The sequence below is a fragment of the Apostichopus japonicus genome, chromosome 4, assembly GCF_037975245.1.
Source record: "Apostichopus japonicus isolate 1M-3 chromosome 4, ASM3797524v1, whole genome shotgun sequence".
NCBI lineage: Eukaryota > Metazoa > Echinodermata > Holothuroidea > Aspidochirotida > Stichopodidae > Apostichopus > Apostichopus japonicus.
This window is the reverse complement of record NC_092564.1, coordinates 27454229-27474511: the sequence shown is the minus strand read 5'-3', so window position 1 is coordinate 27474511 and position 20283 is coordinate 27454229. Positions and strand designations below refer to the sequence as shown.

General features: G+C 37.0%; 1 protein-coding gene across 4 annotated transcripts; it reads right to left on the bottom strand.

Moving 5' to 3' along the window:
• Nucleotides 1-763: 763 nt before the first annotated feature.
• LOC139967017 (histone acetyltransferase type B catalytic subunit-like) lies at nucleotides 764-15853 on the bottom strand. Of its 4 annotated transcripts, none has more exons than XM_071970609.1 (11): nucleotides 15697-15853; nucleotides 14851-14970; nucleotides 13769-13840; nucleotides 13186-13261; nucleotides 11883-12006; nucleotides 11007-11305; nucleotides 10300-10404; nucleotides 9333-9439; nucleotides 5139-5290; nucleotides 4293-4409; nucleotides 764-3466 (listed from the first exon to the last, which is right to left on the bottom strand). In XM_071970609.1, the coding sequence occupies exons 2-11, from the start codon at nucleotides 14855-14857 to the stop codon at nucleotides 3299-3301; spliced, it is 1227 nt and encodes a 408-aa protein (XP_071826710.1). In that variant the 5' UTR covers nucleotides 14858-14970; nucleotides 15697-15853; the 3' UTR covers nucleotides 764-3298. The 4 variants fall into 4 exon arrangements, with proteins under 4 accessions (XP_071826710.1, XP_071826711.1, XP_071826712.1 ...); XM_071970610.1 differs by having other exon boundaries at nucleotides 14851-14955; nucleotides 15697-15850; XM_071970611.1 differs by having other exon boundaries at nucleotides 15642-15787.
• Between the last annotated feature and the right edge of the window lie 4430 nt (nucleotides 15854-20283).

Genomic DNA, 20283 nt, shown 5'->3' with positions numbered 1-20283 from the left:
CAGTATTCGTCCCACAGTTAATTAAAACTTTTTTTTCAAATGGTATGGTCCACTCCCGTTGAAAGAATTATATATGGGCCTATGTAAAATGGTCTAATCACATTTAACCAACTCAAGCAAGGGGTGGAGGGTGTGTGAGGGAAGGAGAAGTGAGTGCAAGGGCTTTTACATTTTGAACTTTTTCAGTCAACCAAATGGCAGTTTCAGATTGTCCTCATCACTCATTTTTACTTGAGGTGGGGGGGGGGGAAGTTATATGAATCAAACCACTGCTCCACCTCAAGCCTCTAGTTACCTAGATCTACAGACACTGGAAAAGTTAAATTAAATGTCTTTGAGGTAAGCTGCTCTGAGTTTTGCTGTGGGTTTTTTTTGGGGGGGTGGGGTTTTTTTTTGGGGGGGGGGGTAAGGAGACGGAAGTAAGAGGCAAAGAGGATATATATCACAATTCAGATCAACACATCCTGTTTTACTACCCTATGAATCTTTGGTCAGGAATAAACCTTTTAAAAGTTTCCATCTCACCAAATAAACTATTTCAGGACAGTCAAAGCCATAATTTCTTTTTCTTGTGAATATTTACGCAGCAAAGACAAAATCAGTTAAGATTGGTTCTGGTTTACATTAAGCAGCCTGGGAAAGGAGATTAAATCTGTCAAGCTTTGAATATTACCAAACTTGCTCTCCTTGAATCATGGTGGTTTAATGTCTACAGTATTAATGGAATGCAAACACACAAAAACAAAGTTTTGAAAATGAATAATAGCTTAGAATACGTCGTTCTGCAACAAAATTGTGCGATTTTATTAAACATAATTGGGACAAACAAACAAACAAGTTTGAAACAGTTGAACTGTACATTGTCATTTAGTGTCATACACTCTTAGATACAACTTACTCAAAAATAAAAAAACTTGAAATGATAGTTTCAAGCAGATAGTAATTACTGTATCCACAATGTACTAAGAACCAAATAAGAAAGTATAATGCACAATCTAATGGAAGCAACCTAGTAGTGTAACCCCACTCTCTAACTTCTAAACCATACATGAAGTTCAATGTGAAGTGGTAACCATGGCAATGCCATGTGAGGGGATAACCCTGGCATAGCACAAACTACATTTAAAAACCATATTCAATTCTCCTTCTGTATTAATAAGGTATTCATTCAGCTCACCCCCCCCCCAACCCCTAATCCCCCTTCCCACCCAGAATTTACTATGATATCACATTTTCTCATCAGTTCGCCTTTGTTGAAGGCCTATTACAATTCAAGTAGTTACACTATACATATATAACGTAAATTGGTTACTTGCCTAATAATACACCAATGCTATATTTCTCTATGTATTACAAGTTTCCAGTAAGAGATGGTGTACCCAAGCAACAGTCAACCAGCATGTTGAGTGTATCCCATGATTACATCCTATGGAAATTACCAGACTTGTTTAACAATTGCATAAATGTTTTCATTTGACGTTTACAACATTTAACTTCTCTGCTGAATACCATGTTTCATCAGCTCCTACTGAACATGTGAAACAGACAATCATTTATGAAGAAGAATTTTAGGACAATATAGCAAAATATATCAAAATGTTAATAGTTTGACTGTAACTTGATATCTGTCGTTTCTGTCGATATCTTAGATACTAAGATTTGTATGAAAAGTAACAGATGACCCTCTCTATGTAGTCTGATCTTACCTTCGTACTAAAGAATATTTTACATTTTCCTTCAAGATTTTAAATGAATGCGTTTTATATACAGGAAGTATGCTTTGATGTAAATTATAACATCTTTACATGTTAGTTATATGGTTACATGTTAATCACATGGTGCAAGAGGCCATTTTGACACAATATAATAATTGTCACTCTGTGAAGTGATTAATTTTGAACGTTTCAACACCAAATTAAAAATGTAAATGAGTTTTTACTTGTAAAATTTCATAATTCTTCAAGGGCACTCTCTCTCTCGAAAACTCTCTCAAAAACTCAAATTTTTGTTACAAATGTAAATCAAGACTATTATCAGTTGGTTAACATAATGTAAGTATTTAATTAATTAGTTAATTATACTTAATTCATACTGTTATCGGAAACACAGACCAGTTTATTACATTAAACAATTTAGCTTAGAGCATTTCAGCTTTCATTTCATGACCGTACCTCACAACCTCACCCTGATTGTCAAACTGGTACGAATCAAGGTTTGCCTCTGCTGAAAATTTCCTAATAGCCATGGCACTAATTTTGCCAAGCATACAAATACCTGGCTATGGGCAAGAAAAATCAAATCTTGTATGAATTATCAACAGATAGCTTTAAAAGCACTGATATCAAATTCCAAAATATACTTACAACTAGTCTTAACATTTTTTTTCATGACAGAAGAAATTATGCAAAGAATTCTGGAATAATGACAATTTACTGTTAATTGTTTATGAAACACATTTATCCCACATCACTTACTTTATGGAGTTGACTCCCTTTATAAATAGGGAGTACCATGACAGTTATTTCAATGGGTTCTGCACCTTCTGAAAGAGTGTGTCATACCCAGGACCTTTCATGACCAACTAAAGAGGCTCTCCAGCAACACCCAAAATCAACAGAGGACGATGTCATATGGGTCCTTACCAGTTCCGCGAGACTTGACATCATAACAGTACTGTGCGTTTGATCACCAGTAGAATACACAATTTTTGTTACAAATTTTTGAGGAATAGATCTTTCAAAACATAATTTCAAAAGTTTCAAAGTCAAACTTATTCTTTGAAGCACCTTAAAACTTGTGTTCTTCTAAAGCAGAGTTTTCCTTCATCCAAACTGCAAAAGTGGAGTATGCTGATAAACGTTTTTTTTAAGGCGATCATATTAATTTGATTCAGAAATCTGTAAACAGTACAGAAATTAGAACCGATACGATGGCACCATCTGTAGAAACACTGGAGAGCCACATTTAACTGACTGGCCTTCCACATGGTCAGGTTCCAGTCTAGAAAATCCACACACACCAGTAAACAAACATTTAACCCATATAAAATAGGCTTACCAGATTTTATTGATAATGAACAAAATGCAGAGAACTGAACTGTTCTTGGAACATTTCAAAGTGAAGACATTTTATCACAGAAATAGACCTCCATATTGTTACAATTCGTTTGAATCTTATCCCCTTTATTCGATTAGAAAATAATTTGTCTTATTCTTCCATCTATTGATTCAGGCACTGTGACACTCACTGAGCTCCGATTCTGCTCCGATTTGAAACTGGAGCAAGTCCCAGTCGAAAGCTACGAGTTCTGCAGTTTCTCCACGACTTTACTATATTCCGAACTTAACTCCTGGTACCAGGATTCTAGAGTCTTTTGTCTTTCCTCCAGGCTTGTTCCTTCCATTGTAGCTGTTAATTCTTCAGGTTTTAATACCTTCTTCAGTTTCTCATAGTCAGATTTTTGTTTCTGAAAATATTAAAGAAGAAGAGAAAAACAGACAAGAAATTTATATGTATTTCTTTACGGAACAAAACTATAAAAAAGACAAATTAAGTAAAATAAAGCATGACATAGTAAACATTTAAGAAAAAAGATCCGTTTTCTGTAACTGACATATTTTCTGAAAATATTGAAGAAGAAAAAAAAAAAAAGCATTAAACTGAAATTTATATGTATTACTTTACAGAAAAAAACTATAAAAATAAAAATTAAGAAAAAATAAGAAAAGTAAAACATGACGTAGTAAACATTTAAGAAAATAGATCCATTTTTTGTGACTGACATTTTTTCTTGAATGCTTTTTCCACAGCTTTTTTCTAGATATATGCATGTCAAATTTCAATGACTTTTCCAGGGTTTCCTCTACCATGGGAACCCTGATGAGATTATTGTCGACAATGGTTTACTTCTTTGGATGAGGATTCAAAAGAATATGGAGGAATTGCTGTAACCATTCTACAATTAACACTTTGATCCGAAAGATGAAAGTGTACCCCAGCAATCTAACTGGGTTTTTTTTCAAATATGGAGGGGTGCTGAAGCACCCCATTCAATATTAATACAATTATGGCAAAGGAAGTTGTTTCAATCCAGTGAAAAGAACAAATTTATAATCCCCCAAAAAACCCAGCAAATCCACAGAATACTTCACTCAATACCCCGGCAGGGCAATGATTTTGAGAATCCTCTATTTCGAACACCATCTTAACAATTCCTGTGAGAGGGGGTACAGGGGAGGGGGGCAGGGTGGAGGCTCTAACTGCTGCAACAAGACTCCATCTGCAGTACTTACTTGAAATGGGACGTTCAGTCTCTGTTTGACCTCTAGACGATACGACCTGACTTCTTCCTCGTCACCCTGGTTAACGTTCATCCACTTCAGGATCTCAAACACTCTCCTTGCTTGTTTCTAGAAGGAATGATTTAAGCGTTTTATTTTCAGTGAGAGCTACTAGGGCCACTCAGTACATATGTGGTGTATATATCTCTCTATGCACAGAAAGTATTGAATGATTACAAATAGAAACTCCAAACTACAGCCACTACCCTCTACCATCACATACTGAATACATACGGAAATATGTTACTATGAAAACTGTCAGCAATTCATGCTTCCGTTTATTCTGGACATGACCCTGAACAATAGTATTTACAATCACAAACAACATAATAAGAGTAATAAAGATGGCATAAACTTACAAAACCTTATCGTAATGAAACAAAGAAAAAGGAACCAGTGATTAGGAAGAACACTGTGACCACAGAGAAAACGTTAAATTACATAACCCTCACCACATCAAAGGCAAGAAGTTAAATCCGTGGGCCCTTAATGCACTCATCACCCTCATAATCATCCCTATCATCACCCTCATAAACTTCCTTATCATCACCTCCATGAACTTCACCTATCATCAACCTCATAAACTTCCCTTACCATCACCCTCATTAACATCCCTATCGACACCCTCAAAAACTACCCTATCATCACCCTCATAAACTACCCTATCATCACCCTCATAAACTACCCTATCTACACCCTCACAAATGACCCAATCATCACACTCATAAACTACCCTATCTACACCCTAACAAACTACCCTATCATCACCCATCCCCTGGCAAAGCAGGCAAAACTCACCTTATTTATTTTGTACTTTGACTGAGCCTCCTTTTCCATATCTTGTGAGAAGCTTCCCTTCAGTTTATCCTTTGTGTAGGCCTCTAACCTACCACAGTCCTGGCAGTCAACAAAGTCCCTTAACCTTACAAATTCTTCAGAAGGATCCTCCACTGAAATGCAAAAAGAGCAAAAGATGTGAAAATTAAGCACAAGACATTAAAATAACTTCCTATCAAATTAATGTTACCAGTAGATAGATTTCATTTTGAAGTTTACAAAACTGATTATTCTGTTATTATATAGTATACAAGAGGGCGAGAGTAGCAATGCTAGAATCTCAATACTACTGCATGTGCCTGATTTTCTGCGGCAGTTAAGACGGGTAATGTAAGGTATCGTAGGTGGAAATTATTCAACAGGGATGTAAGTGCAGCCAAAAAAAAAAACCGGAAAAATATTCGGAGACCCCAGGTGAATGCCGTCCTAACACATCCTACTCCTAGCTCTGACTACTTACACACTATCGTTATGTTAGGCTAGCTCAGAGGTATCCAGTCAAAACGTCCCTTAACCAAAACGTCCCCGCTTTTTAAAGACCAAAACGTCCCCGCTTTTTACCAAAACGTCCTCGCAGTCAAATCGTCCCCGTGAGTCAAAAAATCCCCGCTTTTATAATCAGTTGGAATGCAAGTGTGGATGTTTTGTGGAAAAATTTCCCTATATAGATATATATATATATTGTATAGTAAACGCATCCAAATTCGATTTTAATTCCTCTTGTATAATATTTTTTGTTTTCATACCAAATATAATTAAACGTTGTAGTCCTTCGTGATTTATTAAGCGCCCGTAATCCAACTTGCATGCCGATAACTTAGCCAAATTGTAACTTAAAATGAATATATATTCACAACTCTGAATGAATGTGATAGACGGGGACGTTTTGACCAACGGGGACGTTTTGACCAAAAGCGGGGACGTTTTGGTACGGGGACGTTTTGGTAAAGGAACGTTTTGACTGGTAAGCAGCTCAGAAGTATTAGCGCTAACACATCCTACCCCTAGTTCTTACTACTTACACACTATCGTTATGTTAGGCTAGCTCAAAGTTACGAATACGTCGCAGCGAACTACGGAATAAAAAACAGTCTCACATTCGAATGCGATCACAAATATCGACTTTCATATGCGTATCCCGTAGATTTCCGCCGCTCACAAATATCACAAGCGTTAATTCCAAAACTTATGTCGAGCACCAGCAGTTACGAAGATATTAATTAGCAGTCCATTCAACATGAATTAGGCAACGTTTTTCAACGACAGAAATTAGCTATAGCGATTTGAAGTTCGCACGTACGCAACGATATTCACATGGCACAATGTTGTACAGTGCAATGCGATGATGCGAAACTGGAAATGAATGGTATTTTGAGTGATCGATGAGTGAAAATTGAAGTTAGCTTGCTGCAACGGACCAGGCATTTTTGCCGCGTTGTGTCTTTGATATTCGAACAATTTTGTGGAACTTTATTGGAATTAAAAAAAAAAAACGGATTTCCGTAAAAATACGGAAGACTTATTGGACTTAAAAAAAAAACCGGATTTCCGTAAAAATACGGAAGACTTACATCCCTGATTCAAGGCATGTTTGTTTACTAACAGGCATTTATTGTGTGCACTGAGCATATGTTAACAAAAGTGATTTAAAATACTACAGAATGATTAAAGGACAAACTCGGCAAGATAAAGCCTTAATTACAGTAAAGTATATCAACTCTAAAGACCTCTATGAAGCTGATAGCAGAATCACATTAATGTATATATCAACTCTAAAGACCTCTATGAAGCTGATAGCAGAATCACATTAATGTATATATCAACTCTAAAGACCTCTATGAAGCTGATAGCAGAATCACATCAATGTATATATCAACTCTAAAGACCTCTATGAAGCTGATAGCAGAATCACATTAATGTATATATCAACTCTTAATACCTCTATGAAGCTGATAGCAGAATCACATCAATGTATATATCAACTCTAAAGACCTCTATGAAGCTGATAGCAGAATCACATCAATGTATATATCAACTCTAAAGACCTCTATGAAGCTGATAGCAGAATCACATTAATGTATATATCAACTCTAAAGACCTCTGTGAAGCTGATAGCAGAATCACATTAATGTATATATCAACTCTAAAGACCTCTATGAAGCTGATAGCAGAATCACATCAATGTATATATCAACTCTAAAGACCTCTATGAAGCTGATAGCAGAATCACATTAATGTATATATCAACTCTAAAGACCTCTATGAAGCTGATAGCAGAATCACATTAATGTATATATCAACTCTTAATACCTCTATGAAGCTGATAGCAGAATCACATCAATGTATATATCAACTCTAAAGACCTCTATGAAGCTGATAGCAGAATCACATTAATGTATATATCAACTCTAAAGACCTCTATGAAGCTGATAGCAGAATCACATCAATGTATATATCAACTCTAAAGACCTCTATGAAGCTGATAGCAGAATCACATTAATGTTTTATATCAACTCTAAAGACCTCTGTGAAGCTGATAGCAGAATCACATTAATGTATATATCAACTCTAAAGACCTCTGTGAAGCTGATAGCAGAATCACATCAATGTATATATCAACTCTAAAGACCTCTATGAAGCTGATAGCAGAATCACATTAATGTATATATCAACTCTAAAGACCTCTATGAAGCTGATAGCAGAATCACATTAATGTATATATCAACTCTAAAGACCTCTATGAAGCTGATAGCAGAATCACATCAATGTATATATCAACTCTAAAGACCTCTATGAAGCTGATAGCAGAATCACATTAATGTATATATCAACTCTAAAGACCTCTATGAAGCTGATAGAAGAATCACATTAATGTATATATCAACTCTTAATACCTCTATGAAGCTGATAGCAGAATCACATTAATGTATATATCAATTCTAAAGACCTCTATGAAGCTGATAGCAGAATCACATTAATGTATATATCAACTCTAAAGACCTCTATGAAGCTGATAGCAGAATCACATTAATGTATATATCAACTCTAAAGACCTCTATGAAGCTGATAGCAGAATCACATTAATGTATATATCAACTCTTAATACCTCTATGAAGCTGATAGCAGAATCACATTAATGTTTTATATCAACTCTAAAGACCTCTGTGAAGCTGATAGCAGAATCACATTAATGTATATATCAACTCTTAATACCTCTATGAAGCTGATAGCAGAATCACATTAATGTATATATCAACTCTTAATACCTCTATGAAGCTGATAGCAGAATCACTTCAATGTATATATCAACTCTAAAGACCTCTATGAAGCTGATAGCAGAATCACATTAATGTTTTATATCAACTCTAAAGACCTCTATGAAGCTGATAGCAGAATCACATTAATGTATATATCAACTCTAAAGACCTCTATGAAGCTGATAGCAGAATCACATTAATGTATATATCAACTCTTAATACCTCTATGAAGCTGATAGCAGAATCACATTAATGTTTTATATCAACTCTAAAGACCTCTATGAAGCTGATAGCAGAATCACATTAATGTATATATCAACTCTAAAGACCTCTATGAAGCTGATAGCAGAATCACATTAATGTATATATCAACTCTTAATACCTCTATGAAGCTGATAGCAGAATCACATTAATGTATATATCAACTCTTAATACCTCTATGAAGCTGATAGCAGAATCACATCAATGTATATATCAACTCTAAAGACCTCTATGAAGCTGATAGCAGAATCACATTAATGTTTTATATCAACTCTAAAGACCTCTATGAAGCTGATAGCAGAATCACATTAATGTATATATCAACTCTAATGACCTCTATGAAGCTGATAGCAGAATCACATTAATGTATATATCAACTCTAAAGACCTCCTCTATGAAGCTGATAGCAGAATCACTTCAATGCTGCTGTTAATTGCTCTACTGTTGCTATGTGTTTGCTCTACTGTTGCTATGGGTTTAATCACTGTCCTATCCAGCCTAACTGCTCTACTGTTGCTATGGTAGCTCTACTGTTGCTATGGGTGTTTGCTCTACTGTTGCTATGGTAGCTCTACTGTTGCTATGGGTGTTTGCTCTACTGTTGCTATGGGTTTAATCACTGTCCTATCCAGCCTACCTGTTATGTCCAACACCTGTGAGTCTTTCTGTACGTCGCTGTAGATGGACCTCAGGAAACGACAACCATGACCTCGCCTTTGGAACGGTGGAAGGATCAGGAATTGGCTGAAAATGACAACGTTAAGATATAGTGACATAACAATTCTATTTCCCTTAAGAATATTTGCTAGTCTTTGTTGACATCCTAAACTGATGTACCATAGCCACAGGTAATACTTCTCTGCTGGCAATTGGTATTTTGGTGTCGGGTGACACCTACTTCCATAATGAGGAAAAAGGCTTTATATTTATATCTTAGGTGTATATAGCTCTGTAAGATAATCCCTCAGTAGAGAGGTAAGAAATTGTTTACGAATAAAAGACACTTAATTTTTATAAGCCTTTCATTCTTAGTTTGATTACAGAGCAACAATACAAGATCGCTAAGATCAAACACACATCAATGGGAAAATTGAAGAAAGCAATAACTTCAGTGTTTGGGAAACATTTTACAATGAAAAGCCCAAAAAGTTAGGTTATTTTACTCGCTAAATAACAGTGAGTGTTGCTGTTTGCCAGTAGAAAGTAAAAGCACTGACATTTTTCCTGCCAGTATAGAAAATTTGTCACTTTCATATTAATTCAAGGCAAAAGCCAGTGATTATTTCATATTAGTGTCAGTGTTCGCATTATGTTTTGATGCAAAGTCATTTCTTAGTAAAAGGTTTAAAATGGTGAAAATTCTAGGCCTGCATGTGCAAATCTCAGATCAGAAACTAACGTTCTGTTTTTCATGGCAACCTTTTTGGTCAGAGTTTGAAACAAACATCTAGAAATTGGGACAACAGATAGAGAAATATTTTAGCCTTTTCGGAACTAGGTATTTCAGACTGTATGAAAATATTGTCTCCACGGACTTCGCAAGATAACATAAATATCAAAGATACTGTAAGGTACACTACAGGAACTGCCTTGTACCGACTTACCTTATCCTTGGTCTGATCTTATCTGGATATGCATAGTATCTGTACAGAGTAGCATAACCAACAAATGCATATTGTTTATTGCCATTCTGAGAATATTTCTCCATGCTGGTGGACGAAAACAAAGAAGGGAAGAATAAAATTGCAACAACATCGCCAACATTTTTTATGTGAATTTTTAATCTTCACAAGAACAAAACAAAATTCAGTGTTCCAAACTATTATGGGCTACTTGTTTATCACTCATCAATTATCACTTAATATCGATCTTGCCACAAAGAAAGATGACCCTTGGGGCTTGGGACAAAAGCGACATCTCTAAAGTCTTTGGGTATTACTGGTGCTCTGGCTGAGTGGATGGCATTTGAAGCAATGAGGCTGAGCAATCAGGAGATTTGGGGTTCGATTCCCGGCAGGGTCATATTAAAGTGTGTTTTTCATCCAAGAGCAATCTATGGTTTTCCAATCTGAAATGACATTCTAAATTGAAGAGATTCCAAAATTGAGTTAAAATGTTGAATTGGAAGCCACCCGACGTGTAAGTTGTAATCCATAAGCCCTAGCGGGTTTCTCCCGCATTTGTGGTTGCTTAAGCATCATAAAAATAACTGCTGATTATTATTATTGTTATTATTATAAAACCTACAAACAACATTAACGAGAGATATAATAATTGGAGGACTTGTGAGGACATACAAGAGACTCCTTACATTGTATAGTAAGTCCATCGGTCATCGTCTACGTCGATGTAAGAGGCAGCGTCGATGTACCACCAGAGGAAAGTCTGCATCTTGCTGTGGTAGTCTTTGAATTTCTGCTCCCTGATGTCACACTTGTAGATCTCAAAGTGGGTGCTTGAGCCGTCGGCACCGTCGAGGGAATACGAATCAAGCAGCTCCCCGGACGGTTGGAAGGAGGACTCTTCCGGTAGTTTGGCGATGAAGTGATCCAGGCTGCTCATTGGTTGAATCTCCAGCTGGTCAACAATTGTCTTGAGGACATCGTCGGGCTGAACGTGGAGGTAGAGAGGACAGACATTTCAGGAGACATATTCAGTTAAATCAACAATGGAAAAAGAAAATTTTGGGGTTTGAACCAGAATTAAAACTAGTGACATGGTGCTTTCTTCTAACTAAACACAACTGTATTTGAAATATACTCAACCATGTATGAACCTTTTATGCACTTGCTTTCCTATGCGAGTTTCCTGTGCACTCAATCCTTGCCCAACAACATACTGTAGGGAATGCTAACACATAGTCTAATACAACTGACAAGCTGTGCATATTGGCTTCCCATTTTGTATTACCAAACTTGGCTGCTGCAAAAATCAAAGAATGAAAGAAAACTCACTCACAAAAAATTCACTTTATGCAGGAATATTTCGAGCCCAATTTGCAACCAGTCTTCAGCCTACCCTGCCCCTTTCTTTCACCTCTCATTTACCATATCCTAGGATATGATACTAAATCTCCACCCTATATTTACAAGCCAAGTAACAGACAGGAAGGAGTGACAGTTTACTGAGCAATTTGGCAATTTTAGCTTACAAGACCGACCTCTGAGCTGTTACCATGGGAACTTACCTTGACCCCATCATACTTCTTCCCGTCCACCTCCGCAGAGGAGGTCTTAGCGAGGTAAGGATTGAGGCTTCCGGCGCTGAAGTACAGCTGAATCTTCAATTCTTTGTATCCAAAGATGTTCTCACTGTAAAAGAATATCAAGATGGTATAAATCCCATCAAATAAATTTCAGTTCGATACAATTTACTCACAATTCCTTGGTGCTCTCTTGTTAAGACCCAAATGCAGAGAGTGACAAAATAAAATAGGATGTGTTCCATGATTTACACTGTTACATCTGAATGGGTACCCTCCTTACACCCCCCCCCCCCTCTCCAAAGCAAAGTAGTGAAGAATGAAGTCAGAAGTAACTCATTTATGATACATATTATTATTATTATTACGCCGTTATTTATATAGCGCATAATCCACAAGTTCTATGCGCTTTACAATTAACCCTGGTCATTGGTAACTTGTCACACCTACACACCAAAGTGTGCACAGTTCAAACTATCTCTCCTGGGGCACAACATTGCACCACAGACACGTGTCCCCTGGGGGACATCCCATAGGGTGCAGCCACAAACCGGCGCACGCAACTATATTTACAAGTCACCTCGCAAGTCCCCATTTAAACACCTGGGTGAAGAGGGGCAATGGAGATAAAGTGCCTTGCCCAAAGACACAACGCAATGATCTGGCCTGGGCTCGCACCTGTAATCCTTAGATCACAAGTCCACTGCCTTCACCACTAAATGTAAATAACAACTTGTGATGAAAGATTTTCAGGTTGTGAAGTTAACATATTAACAACCTTAGTACTAAACAAATTCAAGATCGTCATTACTAGCATCAAAAATTTGGCAAACTAATTTTGTTTTTTTTAATTTTGAGCAAAAATATATTTCCATCAGTTTCCTGGATGCTGCTACCATCAAATTTATCTTCAGATATTGGTGAGGGAGAAAAATCAGCAAATAAAATGTCTCAGTAGAGGAAGCTGATTTGAGGATGGTAGTGAGATGCATGTTAAAATACAACTATGTTTATTGAATGCGTACCACCCTTGTGGAGGATATAAAGGGGCAAGACCAATGACCTTTAACCTTTTCTTAGGATAATAAATTCCAGAGACGAATGCATATGTTTGGAATTATCACTAACAATACGAGATGCTCTGTGACAAATGATGCATTACGTTTAACGTCACCGAGAAAGTTCACGTTTAACGTCACCGAAAAAGATCTTTCATAACGTCTGATGACGTACATGGAGAAAAACATGTTGATGTTAAACTAATTCAACCTAAACGAGTAAAACTTACTTCTGTCCAAAGAGCTGGTGGGTAAATTCAGGACGGAATATTTTGGTGTCATCAAAGATGTCGTTCACATCTCGTACTGCAAGAAATAAAAGTGAGGAGAACGATCTTGACAAACCCAACGCTGAAAAGAACCTAACACTAACCGACACAAAATATTAAGACAAAGTTCAATGATACAGTTGATTGTTAGCAGAAACGTTCATCATTTGTTGGACAAATGACAATTAAGCACTTTGTAGGACCCCCACTTTGCAGCTTCTATATTTAGCAACTACGTTCATATACTGTACATAAACTGGTACTGTGTCCAATTATTAATTATTGTGAAAGAAAACTTGAAACCAATTGACTCATTAAAAAACAAGCATTGAAAAATATCATTTTTCCCTGAGGTGAATACTAGCAGATGTGTAACATGGCCTTGAGAAGCACAAACCACTTATCATTAATTTGATTTTAGTAGTAATTTTAGTAGTAACTACTGTACCGTGTATAGTTCAGTTACTTTCTGGTCTATATTATGCTTTAGTATGTACAAAGTACCTAGAATTAAATAACATTGAATACAGCCATTGCAACTCACCTAATTTTAACTCAATGACATCATTAGCTCCACACACAAACTCCGCAAGTTCTGCCTTTAAAATTTCTGCTTCTGTTGAACAATTTAGAAGATTTCCAGGAGGAAATATTATAAAACTGTACCATAATATTCCCTCGTCCTAAATCTAATATAAAATTTGGTTAACCATGGCATACATTAACCTGAAGAAAATGCTACGTCAACAGTATTTAACACTCACAACTGTCAGACAAATGGAACTGAGATTTCCCAAGATAATAAGCAAAATCCAATTTATAACCTAATCAGAAAAACAAAACATCAAATGGGTATTAACACTGTAGTATCAATGGGCAAAATTGCATTGAAAAACTGCAACTTTTGTACAGAAGGTCACAGAGCACATTTCAGATGAAAGCAGATTTTGAGAAATGAAATTTATAGTGTAGTATAGAGTGAATGCAATTACAACAAAATGTGCTGAGAATATCCAGATTTATTAAAACTCCTCTCTTATCTGTATCCTATACATACCCATTCATCACTCCAACCTTAATCTACACTGGAGTTGTTTCCAATGGTCAGGAATTAATAAGAAACCTACAGTCATTTCTGAGCATGAGGTTGGACTTACTCAAGTAGATTGGTTGGTTCCAACTTGATTATCATGCTGTTACCCAATCATTGTAGTCAAGAAGACCTTCACAAAAAGTTCACATTTAAGATGATAATGTTTTAACTCAGATGCAAAATTAGGCATTATTAAGGACTCATACACTGAGTTATATTTAATCTAAAATGTCATTTGTATAGCTACTGTATTTTCTAGTACTCAAAATTGCAATTAAGAGGTTTTCAGAATAAACTTTCCAAGAGATCTTGACCCTCTAATTTATTTCCAAACCTTTAGAAATGCTTAAGTTGATAATTAAATGTCTGAATAAACTTTTTGAGGTTAAGACTGAATGACTTGCTAAAGTCTGAATATGAATACTGACATACTTTGGGGCAATACTGATGGCCTTTAAGATAAATCACACATCGACTTGAAACTCACAAGCCTTCAGTTCACAGCATCTGTTAAGTTCATACCCATGTCTTACCTGCCATAACGGTTCTCTAATTCACACTTTGCGTTGAAACTATTTGACCGTCATAAACTGAATGGATGTATGTACTCAGTTGAAAATGACCTTACACAAAAGGTTCTGTGGAGGAAAAAACTGTAAGAAAGAATTATCATTGAGGACAATCATTTGCAAAGGATCCCGATCAATTCTGCTCTGGAGACCTCTGTTTCTCTCTATTTTTTCTTAAAGTGTCTAGTATTAGTAGTACTAGGCTAGTATAGGACAACCAATGAAAAAAGTAGTTACCAAATTTTAGTGAACTATTTAGTATATATAGGCTACCTAACAATTTTGAGATCTATTAATCTATAGTCTATTAAATGAAAATCCAAAAATTCTTATTTCATTGGCTATATTGCAATAATTGTTGTATTACCAACATGAATTGGCCAGATTAAAGTGAGGAAATGAAGACAAAATACATCCAGCAAATAGTTACAAGTTGCGCATGTTTGGTACTCTATACAGCACCCACTCAGTGATTGAAACACTTCCAAACACAGTAACAGTACTACAGCAAAAAAATCGCGGCTGTTTACCAATGTTGTAGCAATGGTTAACTTTTCAATAGGCCTAACGTTAGGCCTAACTAGGCTAGTACTATAACTAACCACTGACTGTGTTGCTAGAGTTGCTAGTTAGGCCTAGTGCTTAAGCTAGCGAGTAACTTCGTTAGGTTAGCTTCCTAACGTTATTCCAGATTGGGCATAATGTTAAACACGTACACCTCTAGATATGTGCATTTTACAACATGTATTATTTACCAAATATAATCCCAGTGCTTGTTGTTATTTCAGGTATGAACGTTACCATACTTACCCATACTTCTGATATACTTAAGCCAAAGGTGTACTTCATCTGCATGCGTTCAGTGGAGAAAATAACTTTTTAGACAGTTTTTCATTTAAACAACTTGATCAAGTTCAGTGTTTCGCGGGTTTTGCTTTTGTTGTAACCCTTGACCGAATCAGGCAAAAACTTTGTCAAGAGGAAACGGCCAGCCAATGAGAAAGAGTACATCACATGCAACATGAATATACATTTCTTTTTTAATTGTTCATAGGTGATGCAAGTGTTACCATCTTAAAAATGCTGCAATTTGATTTTAATTTGCCGAATTCATATTGCAATACATATCGAATCCTCAAGAGAACGTACATTTGTTACCCGAAATGATTATCTGTTAAATGGGTCGGGCTTAATTCATCCACTAACAATGAAATAAGGTTTAAACTTTGAGATTTGCGAATAAAAGCACAGAACATTAAACAAAATGTGTTGGACAACATTAAGTTAACATGCAAGCCCTGAACTTAAAACTTAACGCATATGAGATTTTCCTTACCCTAAGTAGACTAACTTGCTATCCTATCCTATAGTTCCTTACCGTACTGAGTATAGCTACTACCTTCCTTCTACATTAGATAACCCTCGTTTTCAAGTTCATGTGCAATGTCAGAGCAATGTCGATGAAGACTGAATCCGAATATCTATATGACTCAAAATCGGCAAATTTTGAGATGAGCCGCTCAAATCATTGTTCATTTAATTATTAATTCCACTAACTCATTGACACATTCATTCGTTTAATAATAATAATAATATTAATATTAATAATAATAATAATCATAATAATAATAATTATAATAATCATAATCATAATTCTAATCATAATCATATAACCATAATCATAATCATAATAATAGTAATGGCATTTCCATAACGCTCACTTCTATAGAAACTATATAGGCCTATAGGCAGTGGCTCTATACAACAACAAAAAACCCTAAAACAGTACTAGTGAAATGATATGTACTTGATGCTTTGAAGGAACTGTAGGAGTGATCGTCCGCCTACCCAATAATAGAGATACCACCCCGTGACCCTCCTTTGAGGGTTGGCAGTAATGTAGTCTTGCAAAATACTTGATTACAAATTAAACTAACACCGGACCCGCGCAGCTCTCTTGCGGAACAGAAAAAGGAAGCTTCATTTCCTCAGAAAACGCCTGTCCCACCCTCACTTTCATTTCCCTCACGTTTAGGTAATTGCAAAACCCAGTCTAAAGCATTACCCCTTTATTCCGAAAAATCGCGTAAGAGTATATTGTTTAGTCAACCATGTTGGAGGCTGCTGAGAGGTCCCTGGCTACCAGAGGCATATATCCAATTGCTTATTAATTCATTCCGACATTTATAGGCCTATTCATTGCATTTATTAACTTCGTTCGTTTCCTTGTTCGGACATTTCGTCCGTTCAGTTTTGTCTAATCGTGATTCGCTCATCATTTTTGTCCACTGACGTGCTTTCATTCCTTCGTTTGTCGCAATCTCGAGGGCGGAACGGTCTGAATTCCGATATGACTCGAAATCGGTCAATTTTGAGATGAGCTGCCACAAAAGGTCTACATTTCGAAATGTACCTTTTATTTCGAAATCTCGGCTCTGTATACATTCATTGATTGATTCATCCATCCATCCATTCATCGATCCAATCATTCATTCATTCATCCATCCATACCGTACATTCATTCTTTCGTTCATTCATTCACTCGTTCATTAATGTAATCATTCAATCGTTCCGGTTCGCTCATGCACTCGCTCATTCGTTCGTCAATTCGTGCATTCGTCCATTCAAACATACATTCGCTATTTGTTCATACGTTCACTCTTTGCGGTCCATTCGTTCATTCACTTCACTCATTCACTTTCTAATTCGTCAATTTCAATTTTTTATTTTTGACGGAGAGGGGGTTGGGTCGATGGCTCTGATAATGAAATGGATCAGCCTAACAAGATGCAGAAACGGAAGTATTAAAATACCATTTTAGTGTGGTCGTTAGAATGGAAAGAACCTTGCTACAGCCATTTCCCAAAAAGAACCATTATAGTTTAAGAGGAGCGCCACTATCTCTTGGTGCGTACCGTATAGGAAGAAAGTTTTGGACAAAGGTGCCTTCCAGATAACCGGTAATCAGGGGCGGGATTTGAGTTGTGAAAGTGCAGTTGTGAAAGTGGGGGGGGGGGGCAAACCTGCCATCAAGACTATCTAAGCGGAGCGCCACCATCGGGTGGCGCGGAGCGTACAAGAAATTTTTTGGCTTTACAAACCCTCCAGATGGCCGGAAACGGCACTTCCCGAGTGCTCTAAGCTGCATGTACCCATCCTTGAAATATGGATCTCATGTCTGCAATTGTATCTAGATAGTTAATTATCGTTTAAAAATTTGAAGAGGATTGATAGTATAACATATGGTCACATGGTGATGTAAAACTTTTGTTATACGTCACTATCTAAGCGGAGCGTCATCATCGGTTGGCAAGGAGCGTCGAAATTTAAGCAAAAAGGAAATCCTAGATCAGCAAATATGACACCTCTGGTAACAATAAATCACATCTAGACAGTTCTTTCCCCCTAAAATTATTAGTGTATTGCGCATTCTACCGATCAAGAATATATTCAGCACCCACTTCGAAATTCTCCCCGCAGCCCCCACTTCTTGGAGCACTTGGCAAATATTGGGGGCTGAACAAACCTTCACCCCCCCCCCCACTTTTATGCAAAACCAAACGTAAGTGTTTCATTCATCATCGAGAATAGATCCGAAAACCGGACTCAAAGCCACACATTATTTTATCGGCCCTACCGAAACTGCGGAGTGCTGTATACTGTAACAATGTATTTAATGTGTTACTGTGTTAGTGCCAATTTGTAATTTACATTATTCGATTTGCATGCATCATTCCAGGATTTCGAGCAGTAAAGAAATTACATCGGCATTGCCATTGCATATTGTTGAATTACACGGGGGGGGGGGGGTGTCATGTGTCAGTATATTGAATTTAATTATTGATATACCCAATATGCAAATTTGGCTTTCGTAAATCGTTTCTCAATTCAAATCTCAATCTCAAATCAATTCCTGAAGCTAGCACTGTAGCACATTCCGCGGATTCATCACATGCAGAATTGAATCGCTAGTTTGTTAACTCCAGGATTCGTAACCTGTGCTGCGAACCATGTGCTAGCTCTAGCTCCAGTTATTCTGCATGCTTCATGCTACTATGGTAATCACAAATTCGACTTAGATTCGAATCAAATAGGCCTATTTTGATAGAGCTGTTGTGGGGGAATAATTTCGATTAGGGTTGTGCACATTTGTATGCAAAAACGACAAAAAAAACAACTAATGTCTGGGAAAAAGTGGGGGGACAAATGCCCCCTCTTGCCCCCCCCCCGTAATCCCGCCCATGCCGGTAATCAAGGGCGTAGGAACCGGGGGCTGGGGGCGACAGCCCCCCAGTGAAAAATAGGGGGCGGAAGTGTCATTCCGCCCCCCCCCCTTGCTTTGCAAATCAGAAAACCCCTTTTTCATTTCCAAATGAGAAAAAAATCTCATTTGGAGCACCAAATTGCATCTATAAGGCCAGGTGAAAATGCAAAATTATATACAAAATGGAGTGGGTGGGTTGAAGTGTGCTATAATTGCACCAAATTGCATCTGAGGCCACCTGGAAATGCAAAAAAAAATCCCCTTAGACCCCTCACCCAGGCCGGCCATCAGTCTTCAGCCCGCAACTCAAAGATACCTTCCTACGCCACTGCCGGTAATGGCACTTTCCAGGCCTTGTTAGTAGCATCTAAACATTCTTTAGTTTGAGATCTTTTGTTTTAGACAAATTTACACTTAAAAATAAAGAGAAAATTGTTAAATTATAAAAAATGTATTCAGTAAAATCACTTTGTAGAGGTTAAATAGGACTTTACATTCATTTATAAGTTCTGCTTTATAAATTGTTTTACACAGGTAATTGAAGATAGAAAAGCCTGCAAGGGCATTGATGGTAGCCCTCTAGCCTATATATGCTGAGGGGAAGTCAAATGGAGAATTTAGGTGTAAATTAATTGCCGTTAGCTTGTGTTATCATTATTTGTTTTACATGCCACAAAGCTAGAACCTACTGGGTGGAGGGGAGGGGGGGGGGGCTGAGTGGGTGGGTCGTGTAGGGTACTGCGGGACGCGGTCCCCTAATTAGTACGTTAAATGGCCCTGGTATATATGCAATCTCAGTAAATCATGGCACAGGCTGTAACTTAGGGGCTAATAATATAACTGATATAGGCTTACACAAAACACATTTATGAGCCGTGGTTTCACATTAGACTGCTCGACTGTTCACGCAGGTTAAATCTTAGGAACTCTCTACGTTTATTGTTATTCTACCAAAACTGTGAAAACCAAAACAAACGCACGGTCATCGCATCTGCGATTGTGCAAATGGGATGAACGGTAAAATAAAATTAACCTTGTGTTCTATTTGAACGCCATTCCTACAATACGTGCCTAGAATCTTGAGATTGCACACTACTGACAAATGAAATCCGAAAAAAATGTTAATAACCTAT

Excerpts from the sequence above, each read along its gene's own strand:
- LOC139967017 (XM_071970609.1), bottom strand. Across the intron at positions 10,405-11,006 it reads CGATGGACTTACTATACAAT|CATGGAGAAATATTCTCAGA; the intron begins GTAAGGAGTCTC and ends TTCGTCCACCAG. Across the intron at positions 4,410-5,138 it reads CAAAGTACAAAATAAATAAG|AAACAAGCAAGGAGAGTGTT; the intron begins GTGAGTTTTGCC and ends CATTCCTTCTAG.